This window comes from Leuresthes tenuis, unplaced genomic scaffold (genome assembly GCF_036924035.1).
Source record: "Leuresthes tenuis unplaced genomic scaffold, fLeuTen1.0.hap1 SCAF_13, whole genome shotgun sequence".
Classification (NCBI taxonomy): domain Eukaryota; kingdom Metazoa; phylum Chordata; class Actinopteri; order Atheriniformes; family Atherinopsidae; genus Leuresthes; species Leuresthes tenuis.
This window is the reverse complement of record NW_027325367.1, coordinates 32,579,833-32,598,064: the sequence shown is the minus strand read 5'-3', so window position 1 is coordinate 32,598,064 and position 18,232 is coordinate 32,579,833. Positions and strand designations below refer to the sequence as shown.

General features: G+C 39.5%; 1 protein-coding gene across 1 annotated transcript in view; it reads left to right on the top strand.

The window, feature by feature from the left end:
- The window catches only part of nt5dc1 (5'-nucleotidase domain containing 1), a 124,045-nt gene that overhangs the window by 78,580 nt on the left and 27,233 nt on the right, over positions 1-18,232 (top strand). The window contains exon 8 of the mRNA XM_072362796.1: positions 14,840-14,937. Coding sequence (XP_072218897.1) covers positions 14,840-14,937 — 98 coding nt within the window. The remainder of the gene's footprint in view (positions 1-14,839; positions 14,938-18,232) is intronic.

The following is an 18,232-nucleotide window of genomic DNA, read 5'->3' as shown; positions in this document are numbered from 1 at the left end:
TTTTTTTCTAACAGTGCCTGTAACACCGATGGTTTTAGCTTAGATACCTATCAGTAATGCACAAATACGTGGCGTAAATGCTTTTTTTTCTAACAGTGCCTGTAACACCGATGGTTTTAACTTAAATACCTATCAGTAACGCACAAATACGTGGCGTAAATGCTTTTTTTTCCCCAAACAGTGCATGTAACATTGATGGTTTTAACTTCAATACCTATCAGTAATGCACAAATACGTGGCGTAAATGCTTTTTTCCCCGAACAGTGCCTGTAACACTGATGGTTTTAGTTTAAATACCTATCAGTAACGCACAAATACGTGGCGTAAATGCTTTTTTTTCTAACAGTGCCTGTAACACTGATGGTTTTAACTTAAATACCTATCAGTAACGCACAAATACGTGGCGTAAATGCTTTTTTTTCTAACAGTGCCTGTAACACTGATGGATTTAGCTTAAATACCTATCAGTAACGCACAAATACGTGGCATAAATGATTTTTTTCCCCGAACAGTGCCTGTAATACTGATGGTTTTAACTTAAATACCTATGAGTAACGCACAAATATGTGGCGTAAATGCTTTTTTTCGAACAGTGCCTGTAACAACAATGGTTTTAGCTTAAATACCTATCGCTATACACAAATACATGGCGTAAATGCTTTTTTTTTAACAGTGCCTGTAACACTGATGGTTTTAGCTTAAATACCTATCAGTAACGCACAAATACGTGGCGTAAATGCTTTTTTTTCTAACAGTGCCTGTAACACCGATGGTTTTAACTTAAATACCTATCGCTAACGCACAAATACGTAGCGTAAATGCTTTTTTTCCCTGAACAGTGCCTGTAACACTGATTGTTTTAGCTTAAATACCTATCAGTAACGCACAAATACGTGGCGTAAATGCTTTTTTTCCCCGAACAGTGCCTGTAACACCGATGGTTTTAGCTTAAATACCTATCAGTAACGCACAAATACGTGGCGTAAATGCTTTTTTTTCTAACAGTGCCTGTAACACAGATGGTTTTAACTTAAATACCTATGAGTAACGCGCAAATACGTGGCGTCAATGCTTCTTTTCGCCGGACAGTGCCTGTAATACTGATGGTTTTAACTTAAATACCTATCGGTAACGCACAAATATGTGGCGTAAATGCTTTTTTTCGAACAGTGCCTGTAACACTGATGGTTTTAGCTTAAATACCTATGAGTAACGCACAAATATGTGGCGTAAATGCTTTTTTTTCTAACAGTGCCTGTAACACCGATGGTTTTAACTTAAATACCTATCAGTAACGCACAAATACGTGGCGTAAATTCTTTTTTTTCCCCAAACAGTGCATGTAATACCAATGGTTTTAGCTTAAATACCTATGAGTAACGCACAAATACGTGGCGTAAATGCTTTTTTTTCTAACAGTGCCTGTAACACCGATGGTTTTAACTTAAATACCTATCAGTAACGCACAAATACGTGGCGTAAATTCTTTTTTTTCCCCAAACAGTGCATGTAATACCAATGGTTTTAGCTTAAATACCTATGAGTAACGCACAAATACGTGGCGTAAATGCTTTTTTTTCTAACAGTGCCTGTAACACCGATGGTTTTAACTTAAATACCTATCAGTAACGCACAAATACGTGGCGTAAATGCTTTTTTTTCTATCAGTGCCTGTAATACTGATGGTTTTAACTTAAATACCTATGAGTAATGCACAAATATGTGGCGTAAATGCTTTTTTTCGAACAGTGCCTGTAACACCGATGGTTTTAGCCTAAATACCTATCGCTAACGCACAAATACGTGGCGTATATTCTTTTTTATCTAACAGTGCCTGTAACATTGATGGTTTTTGCTTCAATACCTATCAGTAACGCACAAATACGTGGCGTAAATGCTTTTTTTTCTAACAGTGCCTGTAACACAGATGGTTTTAACTTAAATACCTATGAGTAACGCGCAAATACGTGGCGTCAATGCTTCTTTTCGCCGGACAGTGCCTGTAATACTGATGGTTTTAACTTAAATACCTATCGGTAACGCACAAATATGTGGCGTAAATGCTTTTTTTCGAACAGTGCCTGTAACACTGATGGTTTTAGCTTAAATACATATCAGTAACGCACAAATACGTGGCGTAAATGCTTTTTTTTCTAACAGTGCCTGTAACACAGATGGTTTTAACTTAAATACCTATCAGTAACGCACAAATATGTGGCGTAAATGCTTTTTTTTCTAACAGTGCCTTTAACACTGATGGTTTTAACTTAAATACCTATCAGTAACGCACAAATACGTGGCGTCAATGCTTCTTTTCGCCGGACAGTGCCTGTAATACTGATAGTTTTAACTAAAATACCTATGAGTAACGCACAAATATGTGGCGTAAATGCTTTTTTCCCCGAACAGTGCCTGTAACACTGATGGTTTTAGCTTAAATACCTATCAGTAACGCACAAATACGGGGCGTAAATGCTTTTTTTTCTAACAGTGCCTGTAACACCGATGGTTTTAACTTAAATACCTATCAGTAACGCACAAATACGTGGCGTAAATGCTTTTTTTTCTAACAGTGCCTGTAATACTGATGGTTTTAACTTAAATACCTATCGCTAACGCACAAATACGTAGCATAAATGCTTTTTTTCCCCGAACAGTGCCTGTAATACTGATGGTTTTAACTTAAATACCTATGAGTAACGCACAAATATGTGGCGTAAATGCTTTTTTTCGAACAGTGCCTGTAACACCGATGGTTTTAGCTTAAATACCTATCGCTAACGCACAAATACGTGGCATAAATGCTTTTTTTTCTAACAGTGCCTGTAACATTGATGGCTTTAACTTAAATACCTATCAGTAACGCACAAATACGTGGCGTAAATGCTTTTTTCCCCGAACAGTGCCTGTAACACTGATGGTTTTAGTTTAAATACCTATCAGTAACGCACAAATACGTGGCGTAAATGCTTTTTTTTCTAACAGTGCCTGTAACACCGATGGTTTTAACTTAAATACCTATCAGTAACGCACAAATACGTGGCATAAATGCTTTTTTTCCCCGAACAGTGCCTGTAATACTGATGGTTTTAACTTAAATACCTATGAGTATTGCACAAATATGTGGCGTAAATGCTTTTTTTCGAACAGTGCCTGTAACACCGAGGGTTTTAGCTTAAATACCTATCGCTATACACAAATACATGGCGTAAATGCTTTTTTTTTAACAGTGCCTGTAACACTGATGGTTTTAGCTTAAATACCTATCAGTAACACACAAATACGTGGCGTAAATGCTTTTTTCCCCGAACAGTGCCTGTAACACTGATGGTTTTAGTTTAAATACCTATCAGTAACGCACAAATACGTGGCGTAAATGCTTTTTTTTCTAACAGTGCCTGTAACACCGATGGTTTTAACTTCAATACCTATCGCTAACGCAAAAATACGTGGCGTCAATGATTTTTTTCGCCGGACAGTGCCTGTAACACTGATGGTTTTAACTTAAATACCTATCAGTAACGCACAAATACGTGGCGTAAATGCTTTTTTTTCTAACAGTGCCTGTAACACAGATGGTTTTAACTTAAATACCTATGAGTAGCGCACAAATACGTGGCGTAAATGCTTTTTTTATCTAACAGTGCCTGTAATACTGATGGTTTTAACTTAAATACCTATCGCTAACGCACAAATACGTGGCGTAAATGCATTTTTTTGCCGAACAGTGCCTGTAACACTGATGGATTTAACATAAATACCTATCAGTAACGCACAAATATGTGGCGTAAATGCTTTTTTTTCCCCCGAACAGTGCCTGTAACACCGATGGTTTTAGCTTGAATACCTATCAGTAACGCACAAATACGTGGCGTAAATGCTCTTTTCCCCGAACAGTGCCTGTAACACTGATGGTTTTAGCTTAAATACCTATCAGTAACGCACAAATACGTGGCGTAAATGCTTTTTTTCGCCGAACAGTGCTTGTAACATTGATGGTTTTAACTTCAATACCTATCAGTAATGCACAAATACGTGGCGTAAATGCTTTTTTCCCCGAACAGTGCCTGTAACACTGATGGTTTTAGCTTAAATACCTATCAGTAACGCACAAATACGTGGCGTAAATGCTTTTTTCCCCGAACAGTGCCTGTAACACTGATGGTTTTAGCTTAAATACCTATCAGTAACGCACAAATACGTGGCGTAAATGCTTTTTTTTCTAACAGTGCCTGTAACACCGATGGTTTTAGCTTAAATACCTATCAGTAATGCACAAATACGTGGCGTAAATGCTTTTTTTTCTAACAGTGCCTATAACACCGATGCTTTTTAACTTAAATACCTATCAGTAACGCACAAATACGTGGCGTAAATGCTTTTTTTTCCCCAAACAGTGCATGTAACATTGATGGTTTTAACTTCAATACCTATCAGTAATGCACAAATACATGGCGTAAATGCTTTTTTCCCCGAACAGTGCCTGTAACACTGATGGTTTTAGCTTAAATACCTATCAGTAACGCACAAATACGTGGCGTAAATGCTTTTTTTTCCCCAAACAGTGCATGTAATGCCAATGGTTTTAGCTTAAATACCTATGAGTAACGCACAAATACGTGGCGTAAATGCTTTTTTTTCCTAACAGTGCCTGTAACACCGATGGTTTTAACTTAAATACCTATCAGTAACGCACAAATACGTGGCGTAAATGCTTTTTTTTCTAACAGTGCCTGTAATACTGATGGTTTTAACTTAAATACCTATCGCTAACGCACAAATACGTGGCATAAATGCTTTTTTTCCCCGAACAGTGCCTGTAATACTGATGGTTTTAACTTAAATACCTATGAGTAACGCACAAATATGTGGCGTAAATGCTTTTTTTCGAACAGTGCCTGTAACACCGATGGTTTTAGCTTAAATACCTATCGCTAACGCACAAATACGTGGCATAAATGCTTTTTTTCCCCGAACAGTGCCTGTAATACTGATGGTTTTAACTTAAATACCTATGAGTAACGCACAAATATGTGGCGTAAATGCTTTTTTCGAACAGTGCCTGTAACAACAATGGTTTTAGCTTAAATACCTATCGCTATACACAAATACATGGCGTAAATGCTTTTTTTTTAACAGTGCCTGTAACACTGATGGTTTTAGCTTAAATACCTATCAGTAACGCACAAATACGTGGCGTAAATGCTTTTTTTTCTAACAGTGCCTGTAACACCGATGGTTTTAACTTAAATACCTATCGCTAACGCACAAATACGTAGCGTAAATGCTTTTTTTCCCCGAACAGTGCCTGTAACATTGATTGTTTTAGCTTAAATACCTATCAGTAACGCACAAATACGTGGCGTAAATGCTTTTTTTCCCCGAACTGTGCCTGTAACACCGATGGTTTTAGCTTAAATACCTATCAGTAACGCACAAATACGTGGCGTAAATGCTTTTTTTTCTAACAGTGCCTGTAACACAGATGGTTTTAACTTAAATACCTATGAGTAACGCCCAAATACGTGGCATCAATGCTTCTTTTCGCCGGACAGTGCCTGTAATACTGATGGTTTTAACTTAAATACCTATCGGTAACGCACAAATATGTGGCGTAAATGCTTTTTTTCCCCGAACAGTGCCTGTAACACTGATGGTTTTAGCTTAAATACCTATGAGTAACGCACAAATATGTGGCGTAAATGCTTTTTTTTCTAACAGTGCCTGTAACACCGATGGTTTTAACTTAAATACCTATCAGTAACGCACAAATATGTGGCGTAAATGCTTTTTTTTCCCCGAACAGTGCCTGTAACATTGATGGTTTTAACTTCAATACCTATCAGTAACGCACAAATACGTGGCGTAAATGCTTTTTTTTCCCCAAACAGTGCATGTAATACCAATGGTTTTAGCTTAAATACCTATGAGTAACGCACAAATACGTGGCGTAAATGCTTTTTTTTCTAACAGTGCCTGTAACACCGATGGTTTTAACTTAAATACCTATCAGTAACGCACAAATACGTGGCGTAAATGCTTTTTTTTCTATCAGTGCCTGTAATACTGATGGTTTTAACTTAAATATCTATCGCTAACGCACAAATACGTGGCATAAATGCTTTTTTTCCCCGAACAGTGCCTGTAATACTGATGGTTTTAACTTAAATACCTATGAGTAATGCACAAATATGTGGCGTAAATGCTTTTTTTCGAACAGTGCCTGTAACACCGATGGTTTTAGCTTAAATACCTATCGCTAACGCACAAATACGTGGCGTAAATGCTTTTTTTTCTAACAGTGCCTGTAACATTGATGGTTTTTGCTTCAATACCTATCAGTAACGCACAAATACGTGGCGTAAATGCTTTTTTCCCCAAACAGTGCCTGTAACACTGATGGTTTTAGTTTAAATACCTATCAGTAACGCACAAATACGTGGCGTAAATGCTTTTTTTTCTAACAGTGCCTGTAACACCGATGGTTTTAACTTAAATACCTATCAGTAACGCACAAATACGTGGCGTAAATGCTTTTTTCCCCGAACAGTGCCTGTAATACTGATGGTTTTAACTTAAATACCTATCGCTAACGCACAAATAAGTGGCATAAATGCTTTTTTTCCCCGAACAGTGCCTGTAATACTGATGGTTTTAACTTAAATACCTATGAGTAACGCACAAATATGTGGCGTAAATGCTTTTTTTCGAACAGTGCCTGTAACACCAATGATTTTAGCTTAAATACCTATCGCTATACACAAATACATGGCGTAAATGCTTTTTTTTTAACAGTGCCTGTAACACTGATAGTTTTAGCTTGAATACCTATGAGTAACGCACAAATACGTGGCGTAAATGCTTTTTTTTCTAACAGTGCCTGTAACACCGATGGTTTTAACTTAAATACCTATCGCTAACGCACAAATACGTAGCGTAAATGCTTTTTTTTCCCCGAACAGTGCCTGTAACACTGATGGTTTTAACTTAAATACCTATCAGTAATGCACAAATACGTGGCGTAAATGCTTTTTTTTCTAACAGTGCCTGTAACACAGATGGTTTTAACTTAAATACCTATGAGTAGCGCACAAATACGTGGCGTAAATGCTTTTTTTTATCTAACAGTGCCTGTAATACTGATGGTTTTAACTTAAATACCTATCGCTAACGCACAAATACGTGGCGTAAATGATTTTTTTTCTAACAGTGCCTGTAACACCGATGGTTTTAACTTAAATACCTATCAGTAACGCACAAATATGTGGCGTAAATGCTTTTTTTTCCCCGAACAGTGCCTGTAACACCGATGGTTTTAGCTTGAATACCTATCAGTAACGCACAAATACGTGGCGTAAATGCTCTTTTTCCCGAACAGTGCCTGTAACACTGATGGTTTTAGCTTAAATACCTATCAGTAACGCACAAATACATGGCGTAAATGCTTTTTTTTCTAACAGTGCCTGTAACACCGATGGTTTTAACTTAAATACCTATCAGTAACGCACAAATATGTGGCGTAAATGCTTTTTTTTCCCCGAACAGTGCCTGTAACATTGATGGTTTTAACTTCAATACCTATCAGTAACGCACAAATACGTGGCGTAAATGCTTTTTTTTCCCCAAACAGTGCATGTAATACCAATGGTTTTAGCTTAAATACCTATGAGTAACGCACAAATACGTGGCGTAAATGCTTTTTTTTCTAACAGTGCCTGTAACACCGATGGTTTTAACTTAAATACCTATCAGTAACGCACAAATACGTGGCGTAAATGCTTTTTTTTCTATCAGTGCCTGTAATACTGATGGTTTTAACTTAAATATCTATCGCTAACGCACAAATACGTGGCATAAATGCTTTTTTTCCCCGAACAGTGCCTGTAATACTGATGGTTTTAACTTAAATACCTATGAGTAATGCACAAATATGTGGCGTAAATGCTTTTTTTCGAACAGTGCCTGTAACACCGATGGTTTTAGCTTAAATACCTATCGCTAACGCACAAATACGTGGCGTAAATGCTTTTTTTTCTAACAGTGCCTGTAACATTGATGGTTTTTGCTTCAATACCTATCAGTAACGCACAAATACGTGGCGTAAATGCTTTTTTCCCCAAACAGTGCCTGTAACACTGATGGTTTTAGTTTAAATACCTATCAGTAACGCACAAATACGTGGCGTAAATGCTTTTTTTTCTAACAGTGCCTGTAACACCGATGGTTTTAACTTAAATACCTATCAGTAACGCACAAATACGTGGCGTAAATGCTTTTTTTTCTATCAGTGCCTGTAATACTGATGGTTTTAACTTAAATATCTATCGCTAACGCACAAATACGTGGCATAAATGCTTTTTTTCCCCGAACAGTGCCTGTAATACTGATGGTTTTAACTTAAATACCTATGAGTAATGCACAAATATGTGGCGTAAATGCTTTTTTTCGAACAGTGCCTGTAACACCGATGGTTTTAGCTTAAATACCTATCGCTAACGCACAAATACGTGGCGTAAATGCTTTTTTTTCTAACAGTGCCTGTAACATTGATGGTTTTTGCTTCAATACCTATCAGTAACGCACAAATACGTGGCGTAAATGCTTTTTTCCCCAAACAGTGCCTGTAACACTGATGGTTTTAGTTTAAATACCTATCAGTAACGCACAAATACGTGGCGTAAATGCTTTTTTTTCTAACAGTGCCTGTAACACCGATGGTTTTAACTTAAATACCTATCAGTAACGCACAAATACGTGGCGTAAATGCTTTTTTCCCCGAACAGTGCCTGTAATACTGATGGTTTTAACTTAAATACCTATCGCTAACGCACAAATAAGTGGCATAAATGCTTTTTTTCCCCGAACAGTGCCTCTAATACTGATGGTTTTAACTTAAATACCTATGAGTAACGCACAAATATGTGGCGTAAATGCTTTTTTTCGAACAGTGCCTGTAACACCAATGATTTTAGCTTAAATACCTATCGCTATACACAAATACATGGCGTAAATGCTTTTTTTTTAACAGTGCCTGTAACACTGATAGTTTTAGCTTGAATACCTATGAGTAACGCACAAATACGTGGCGTAAATGCTTTTTTTTCTAACAGTGCCTGTAACACCGATGGTTTTAACTTAAATACCTATCGCTAACGCACAAATACGTAGCGTAAATGCTTTTTTTTCCCCGAACAGTGCCTGTAACACTGATGGTTTTAACTTAAATACCTATCAGTAACGCACAAATACGTGGCGTAAATGCTTTTTTTTCTAACAGTGCCTGTAACACAGATGGTTTTAACTTAAATACCTATGAGTAGCGCACAAATACGTGGCATAAATGCTTTTTTTTATCTAACAGTGCCTGTAATACTGATGGTTTTAACTTAAATACCTATCGCTAACGCACAAATACGTGGCGTAAATGATTTTTTTTCTAACAGTGCCTGTAACACCGATGGTTTTAACTTAAATACCTATCAGTAACGCACAAATATGTGGCGTAAATGCTTTTTTTTCCCCGAACAGTGCCTGTAACACCGATGGTTTTAGCTTGAATACCTATCAGTAACGCACAAATACGTGGCGTAAATGCTCTTTTCCCCGAACAGTGCCTGTAACACTGATGGTTTTAGCTTAAATACCTATCAGTAACGCACAAATACGTGGCGTAAATGCTTTTTTTCGCTGAACAGTGCTTGTAACATTGATGGTTTTAACTTCAATACCTATCAGTAACGCACAAATACGTGGCGTAAATGCTTTTTTCCCCGAACAGTGCCTGTAACACTGATGGTTTTAGCTTAAATACCTATCAGTAACGCACAAATACGCGGCGTAAATGCTTTTTTTCCCCGAACAGTGCCTGTAACACCGATGGTTTTAACTTAAATACCTATCAGTAATGCACAAATACGTGAGGTAAATGCTTTTTTTCCCCGAACAGTGCCTGTAACACTGATGGTTTCAACTTAAATACTTATCGGTAACGCACAAATGCGTGACGTAATACTATAATTTAGTAGTGTGAGTGTGTGTGTGATTTATCGTACAATTTCATTGGACCACTGTGAACTATTCGTTCAATTTATTGGTCTAATGTTATGAGGCAAAATGTTTTTGGCGTTATGAAAAAAAAAAAAGAAAAAAGCATATATTAGCCGCACCGTGTTATAAGCTGCCGTGCTCAAAGCGGGTGGCAACACTCATTCTGAAATCCCGCCATTCCGACATCCCACCATTCCGACATCCCACCATTCCGACATCCCGCTATTCCGACATGCAAATGTCCCACCATTCCGACAAGGCTTTCCGTATAAGGAAAGGTGCGTTACTCAACAGGCGAGTCCCTTCTTTCTGTTCATGCAATTTATATGTTTAACACGTTTACAGATAAGCGTTATTAAAAACACAAAGTCTCGGCAACTGGAGGAGGAGAAGCAGACCGCGGTGGTTTTCAATCACACACTCCAATGCCACTTGTTTCAACTTCCGAAAATTTAATCCAGGAAAAAAAGGCTTACAAACATGGACCGAAACGGCTCCATAACACGCACAAGAATCCAAAAGAAACGAAAGTTAACTAAAAGAAAGCAAATAAACAGCATGAAGTGGTCAAAATTGGTTTTACGCATGCCTATGTGCGTCTGGCACATGCGTCTTCGGGCTCCCCCACGTTGGTTTGTGGATGAAAGCTATATGTTCAGCTGTAATGTCATGTAAAAACAATCTCTACATGACATTTACTCCCAGGAGTGACCAGTTAGGTCCTTAAGATATCAACAGGCTGTATAAAGCCTTGGGCAACAGCTGTGTGTTTGTGCCAAATGCGCAAAGCCCATCCGCGCTTCCCATAATTGGAGCGAGTACTCATAAATCACGTGAATAACATGAATAAACGTTTTTACTGCATTTTGTTGTATTTTATACGTTCTATGCTGTCATTTTTCTCTTCTCCTATTGGCAAGGCAGAGTGCTCGCAACTGTGTCCTGTGCAGTAGCCGTGATATCTGTAATTGCAATTATTACTTTTGCATATGATGACAGCATGCAAAAGACGCATGGGCTCTGTGGAGAGCTCCGCTCCAGCTGGCTGCTGTGACAGGTCACTGACACTGTATTTCTGCTTAATCAGTTTCAGTCTCGCCAGAGTTACATTAATCTCTGTATTTTTATATGTGAAATTTCAGGGGATTTTGATAATAGATTATTAAAGTTTGTTTGTGAGGCTGTGGCCTCTGTATGTGCAGGGTTTGTGCGCCAAACTTTAGGGCGTATTTGCACCGGCATATCATTAGTGCAAAATGTTTTGGGTAAAACTACATGTCTTTTAAAGCTATTAAAAGGAACTGTCGGAATGGCGGTATGTTAAAAAAAAAAAAACATACTGCCATTCCGACCATTGGAGACCCATGTCGGAATGTAACCGCTCAAAGCCTGGGAAAAAAGAAGCGATTTATAGTCTGGAATTTAAGGTAATTATCCCCAGGTAGCCAAACATTTATTTTTAAGGTGTAAAAAGTAGGTTGCATCTTCCTGTTTACTTTAGTTATCATTGTTTCCATCAGATTTTTTATTTTCATCCAGATTTGTTTCTTTTCATGCCCTGATTCCCAAAACAGGGGCCCTTACACCTGACTAATGATTCCTAAAGAGGAAATCACAGATGTGCCGTGTCAACCTTGAGCAGCTACAGTCACATGCTGATGAAGCTCAAAACAGCAAACAATGTACTTCAAATGGTCATTTGAACAAGAGCAAAAGTAAATAAATTGTAATGTGTCATCAGATAACTGTCCTAACTTCTTGTTAGCACTAAAAGGTAACAGTTTTGTTTTGTGCAAAGTTAATGAATTAAATGTTTTTGGTTTCTCCTGTCGGTATAAAAAAACTAATGCAAGTGTTTGGGTGGATTGGGTTGGGTTTTGTTTGTTAATCCAACCTGTCAATCATACTGTTGGCCCAAGCCTCATCAGAAATGGTCTCCATGGAAGGGTGGCTGTCAAGAAGCCGTTCTTAAGGAAGGGAAACAGGGAGAAAAGGCTGAGCTGTGCCAAATGACACAAGAAGTGGACTGAAAATCAGTGGCAACAGGTCTTATGGAGGGATGAATCCTCCCCAGAGCCCGGACCTCAACATTATTGAAGCAGTGTGGGATCATCTGACAGAGAATGGAACAAAAGGCAGCCCACATCCAAAGAAGAGCTTTGGGATGTCCTTCAAGAAGCCTGGAGAACTATTCCTGAAGCCTCCTTAAAGAAATGACAGAAAGCTTGTCTCAGAGGGTTCAGGCTGTGTTGGAGAATAAAGGAGCTCAGACCAGAGATTCACTTTAAAGCTGCTGAGAACTCATAACTCTTTTTTTCCTGATACTTTATTTCCATTTATGTTTGCGCGTGTTTCAATAAAACACTGCACTTATTTTCTTGTGGAAGAAATCAGGGGTGGCTCAAACCTTTTCCACAGTACTGTATTTCTTACCAGCACTAATTTCATGGGTAATGCATGAATTTATCATATTGGGCAAGCAGCATAATGGAGTACTGTCCTAAGAGGCTTTTGTTGGTGAAACTGCCTTGGTTTACCACTGGCCTTGTCGGCACACTGTACACACTGTGTGGCTTGAGCTTATTTTTGTAGCCTAAGCCCTATTTTCCACTCGATGGAGCTGCTAGAGGCCTTTAGAAACACAGTGTCCAGCCCTCGATTGTCCTCATGACATGTTATCTTACATTTGTCTGCTTAGGACGGCTGCCCTTCACTAGTCATTCTCAGAGCTCAGGGTCAGTAGTCAGAGGAGAAAAGCAGGTGAACCTCTAATTAGCCCACCCCCCGTAAACTCTCACACACACACACACTGTTACCTGAAACAAAGCAAACATCCTTGCCATTCAGATTGGAGCTCACTGCTTTCTACCTTTTTACTGCTTGTCTCTCCCTGAACAGCTTGTGTCACCCCCCAGGGAGATGAGTGGGAGCCTCAGCTGTGTGTGTGTGTGTGTGTGTGTGTGCGCGCGCATGCGTGCGTGCTTGTCATCATGTTGAAATCACTTCCCTACACAGCAAATGGATGCAGATTTATGTGGTGATAACCACACAGGAAATTAGGCCAGCTTTATCTCGCTGGCAGTGGTTTATGGAGAAGTTTGCTGTTTAGAGATTGAGTCCTTCCTGTTTTCCCAGCTGTTGAAGTTTCTTAACTTACCTGTTTTTAAGAGATACACTTAATGTTCAGGGATCAAAGTGCAAGAAAGTGATGCCATCACTTCACTGTTGAGAAAACATTTTATTTTAAAAGAAAAAAGTGTCCTTGTTCCAGAGCTGCTGCAGTGTGACAGTCAGCTGTCCGAAATCACAAGGAGGCTACAGGCAAACGTCAAGCTGGCTGTCACCAGGCAGCACAACCAGATATGTTTTGTTGCTGTATTTCTCATAGATATGGTGGTTGTCTTTTGACCTTTGATGTTACCGCTTCTTTTTCACTTTGTAAAATTTGTTTCAGCATGTCTGCAGTTAGATTTTAAGAAAGACTTTTACTTTATTAGGGAAAATCACAAAAACGTTTGCAAACTATCTTCATTTCACTTTATTTAAATCCATGCAGAGCCAGTGCTTTCAGCCAAAACCCCCATCATCTCCTGGAATTTTCCAAGTTTAAAAAATGTCCCTCCTGCAAATTGAGATGTGCGTTTCCAAGGCCAAGCATGTGTAAATATAAAGTTCCAGGAACCACAACTGGAATTTGTGAAGATCTTATGTGCCAGATCATGGATGCAAAGTTTAAACAACAAGTCATGGATAGCAGCATGACCCTCCTCATCTGCATTATCAGATGGTGTACTTTAACTGGTTAAGTTGTTCATAACAATGAATCTATGGACCTTAACTCAGGCACAAAGACGAGTATCAGTTCCTTAAAATGATCCCATGTGGCTGACAGATGTAAAATGAAGGAGAATGAGGGAAGATAAGAATAGGAACTGAAATGCAGCAAAGTTCGTGGACACCCACAAACCAGGAGTTGAGGGTTTACGGTAGCTGCTTTTATCTGTATGCCACCAGCAAATCTTACTGCTCTGAACAGGGCTCCAACAAGGGGCTTGGTAGTGCCATTAAGATGGTGTCTGGCTAACTGACCTGAGCAGCATTAGCAGTATGCTCAGGCAGACTGAGAGTGTTTTATCATATGATTCAGAGCAAGAACACATGCTGTTACACCCTCACGAGCCACCTCATGTTAGACAGAGCCTGTGCTGGTCTGCAGTGTGTTGAAATACAGCAGTTGTAAAAATCATGTCTGAGGTTGCCATGGCGATTAGTTTTTTGATTGAAATATTTTGATGTAAACAGGTGGCCTGAGAATGCAGGGGTTTTTAAGATGACATAAACAGCCTCAAACGTGTTCAGTGTACACGCTTTCACACATCATCTGATTGGTTGACCAGGTTCCCATTAGGATACCATTCCATCTTCATTAGGCTGCAGTTTGCTTCACACCTTATAAGGAAGATTGTTCGTGAAAAAACAAAGACACTTCTAGAGGATTCCTCAGAGACACCATCCCACTCACAACATACTCAGCATTACTTATTGCCATGACAGCAGGCCAGTGCCACTGTTAGTCTACTACTTTCTCAGTGGAAGTATTCTTCCGCAGAGCTGTATGCACTCCTTGTTTATTGCTCCTGTTTCCCATCATCACTACAGACTGTTTATCTTTCCTGAGCCTAGCTGTATGTGCTTGTGTAACTAAGTGAATTTGGATGCTGTCCAGACATTGTCCATTGCACAGTGGCCAGATGGCTGTCACTTCAGCTGATGTTTATCTGGTTGTTAACAGGAAGGATTTTGAGGAGCTGTTTGATGTCATCATCACAAACGCCCTGAAACCTGGCTTCTTCTCCTTGGTGCCGCATCAGAGACCTTTTAGAACCCTTGGTAAGTCTTCCTGCACTTTATCAAAAATGGTAACTTTATTGGTATTTCATTGACAGCAGTTGGCATATGAGGGCAATTAAACACAAGTTATATTCTAAGACTCTACTGGCTGAGTTTAGACCAAAAAATGTCTGACTTTCTGTGGGTTGTTCCCTTGGTAATGCTCTTCTGTACCACCGCCGTGCTCTGCAACGTGAGCACTTCACTGCATATCAGAGTGTAAACCAGTTTGTGACTGTAACAAAGCTGTTATCCTCTCTGTCTCTCTGAGTATAAACTATTCATCTACCAGCTTCTAATTTCAACCTGGTTCTGACTGATAAAAATGTCAAACTTGGCTGACTAATTAACAGTAACTTTGAGAGTAGTTTGAGTTAAACGTCCCTGCTGCCTGTGGACAGCTGCTGTCTGTCTCTGTTTTGGATAGCTTTTTGATCTAACTGGAAATTGCACCATAGATGTGCAGTTATGTTGCACAGTGAGGCCCAAAAGTTTGAAAACACATTTGAAATATTTGTCATTATGAAAGTTGAAATAAGCAGAAAGTCTGAGCATTTAGAAACCTTTAAAACACATGAAATCCTAATATCTAAAATGAAGATGAAATATTTCGGATTATGCAACATTTCTAGTCCAGCAATTGAATTCAAGTAAAATAAAGCTTCAAGCTGTACTGATCAGGGTCCAAGACGACCTCAGGTATTTTAGCTGTTAGCATTAGTTGACCTCAGTGTGCGCTGAAAACACTGCTTCAGCTGACAAGTAGAGCTTGGCTCCCTGTGGATTCAGACCTTGGACCTTTGCATCATAAATGAGACCCTGGGTCTCAATGAGATTTTACCTGTATAAAGGTTAATAAAAAATAAATAAATAAAATCACCAGAGAAGGTGACTTGCAGACCCCAAAGGAGACACATTCTGATTTTCATTTCTAAGTCATTCCACCTCCTCTGCTAAGCCCCGCCCACTCACATCCACCCTGCTGGACGGATGAAGCCAGCTTCTGGTGGAAATGTTCTGCTGTCAGCTGTACTGAGGAGCATGCATCTTCCATCCAGCAGCAGCCTCAGAGGATATAAGAGCCCAGTGGATAAACTATATCTGAGGCTAATGTTCCAGCAGAGTTAGCTAAAGACTGTGAATGTGCAGCAGCCACTTTTCATCCCACTGTTTTAACAACTTGTTCCAGTTCAACGCTGGACTGAAGGAACTGAGCCACAAAGAGGATCAGTTCCAACTCTCAGAGCCTGAACTTCAGAGCACGGAAATGGAAGCATCTGAGAAATAACTCCTCATGGTTTATTTATTGATTTATTTCTTCCTTTAGCAGCAGCTAACGCTAACAGCTTAGCTAATGTGGTAGACCCCAGCCTCTTTTCTTCTTGTGGTCAGGACCTGTTGTGATTAGTGCTTTTGTACCTTATCTTATCCTAGATCTCATCTAATATATATGAGGTCCCACATCCGGGAGCACTTTGTTGACTTCAGCTCAGCATTCAGCACAGTCTTAACCATGAAACTGGTCAGCAAACTGAGCTCTCTGGGTTTCAGTACCCCACTCTGCAGATGGACATGGATTTCTTCAGAAACAGACCTCAGCCTGTTTGGATTTGCAGTTGTACCTCTTCACTCAAGTACTCCACACTGGGTGTCCTTCTGTTCACTCTGTACCACATAACTGTACCCCTGGACAGGAATGTACTGTGTTGTTGAATTAACGGAGAACATCACTGTCATAGGTTGGATGATGAGGAGACTTCACATTGGCGAGGCCCATGCCATGTGGTGCTTACTTAACATCAAGAAACCCTGGAGCTGGCTGATCCTTAAAGAAATGTCTGTACTCCTCAGCCAAGTTCTTGCAAGCTTGTATAGAGAAACAGTGGAGAACATCTTCGCTTGGAACATCCCAAACTGACATGGGATGTTCCAAGCGGGTGATTAAAACTGCCTGTACTAAATCAGTGAAACACATGAGGTGATGTGTCTCTGCAGAGGCCAAAGGACACTAAAAAAAAAGGACGTTTATCCTGCTACTGTCAGGAAATGAGTACAGAGGCTCCCCCTGCTACACCAGCTGGAACAGTTATTTATGTTATGAACCTAACAGTTTGTTCATCGATAACTTTTTTCATTATTGTGAAAATCATAAACGGAACTGCACCTTTGATTTTTTTTTATTTATCCTCGTTTTACAGTGAAATCAACATAGAATCATCATTCACCTTTTAAGATGCATTTCTTTTCTTGGTACATTCAGTTAAAACTTGCAAGTATTTTTGTTGTCATTTTAGGGAACTAACCCTGGAATAAAGCAGTGATTTTTTTCTTTTAGGGAATAGAGAATGTGAGGTTTGTCCATCTTCAGTCTCAGTTTAAAGTGAAGATTTCAAAACACCCATTGGTGTGATCAATATCAGCTTCTGACATTTCCCCAGCTCAGATCCTAATCGTCTGATCCTGGACGCTGGTGGTGAAGGTGTGCCCTGGCGCAGGGCAAGCTTTTATTTAGGAGCCTTTATTTAGATTAATATGACTCCGGTGGTTAAAAACTGATCAAGCAAGTTCAGCTCAATGTCATGATTTGTAAATAATATATACAGACTATTATCACCTCATGAATGATTCATTTCTCGACAGCTTCCACTTGTTATTAATCTGTCACGTGCGGCCTTTGTAACAGTAATTCTCCGTTTATGTGGACTTCTGCAAAAACATGCAGATAAGGTGTTGTAATTTGTCAGGTGGGACACAGTGATGAGCAGAGACAAAAGGTAAAGGTCCTCTGCAAAAAAAATAACGTGGTTAATTCCAGGATGGCAACTTAATTTGGACGAGCGTCCCGATGGAATGGCCCGTGAGGACAAACACACTGCTGGGGGACCCAGAACAGGCTTGTTCACCAGGACCTGTCTAACCCTTTCCTCAATGTCCCAGGTGAGGAGGAAGGGAGTATGTTTCAGGCTCCGCGACTTCTGTACAGGCTAACTGTCTGGAAAGTGCATCAGGTTTTGTGAGACTGGGCTCAGACAAAAGGAGGACTCAAATGCACGACCCGCAGGCAGAACTCTTTATTAACAAAAAATAAATAAAATTACTTGATGGGGAAACAGAAAATCACAGACTGGAAATAAAACTGAGCAACAAAGTATCAAAATAAGCCGCTGCATAAAAGAGCCGGAAAACCTCAAATAAGCTCACTGAAGACAAGCAAGGAGCACGAGGAGGTAAAAGCAACCAGGAGACACACGGAGGAGCTGAGGTTACAATCTGGCAGCAAAGGAATGAAAGCCGG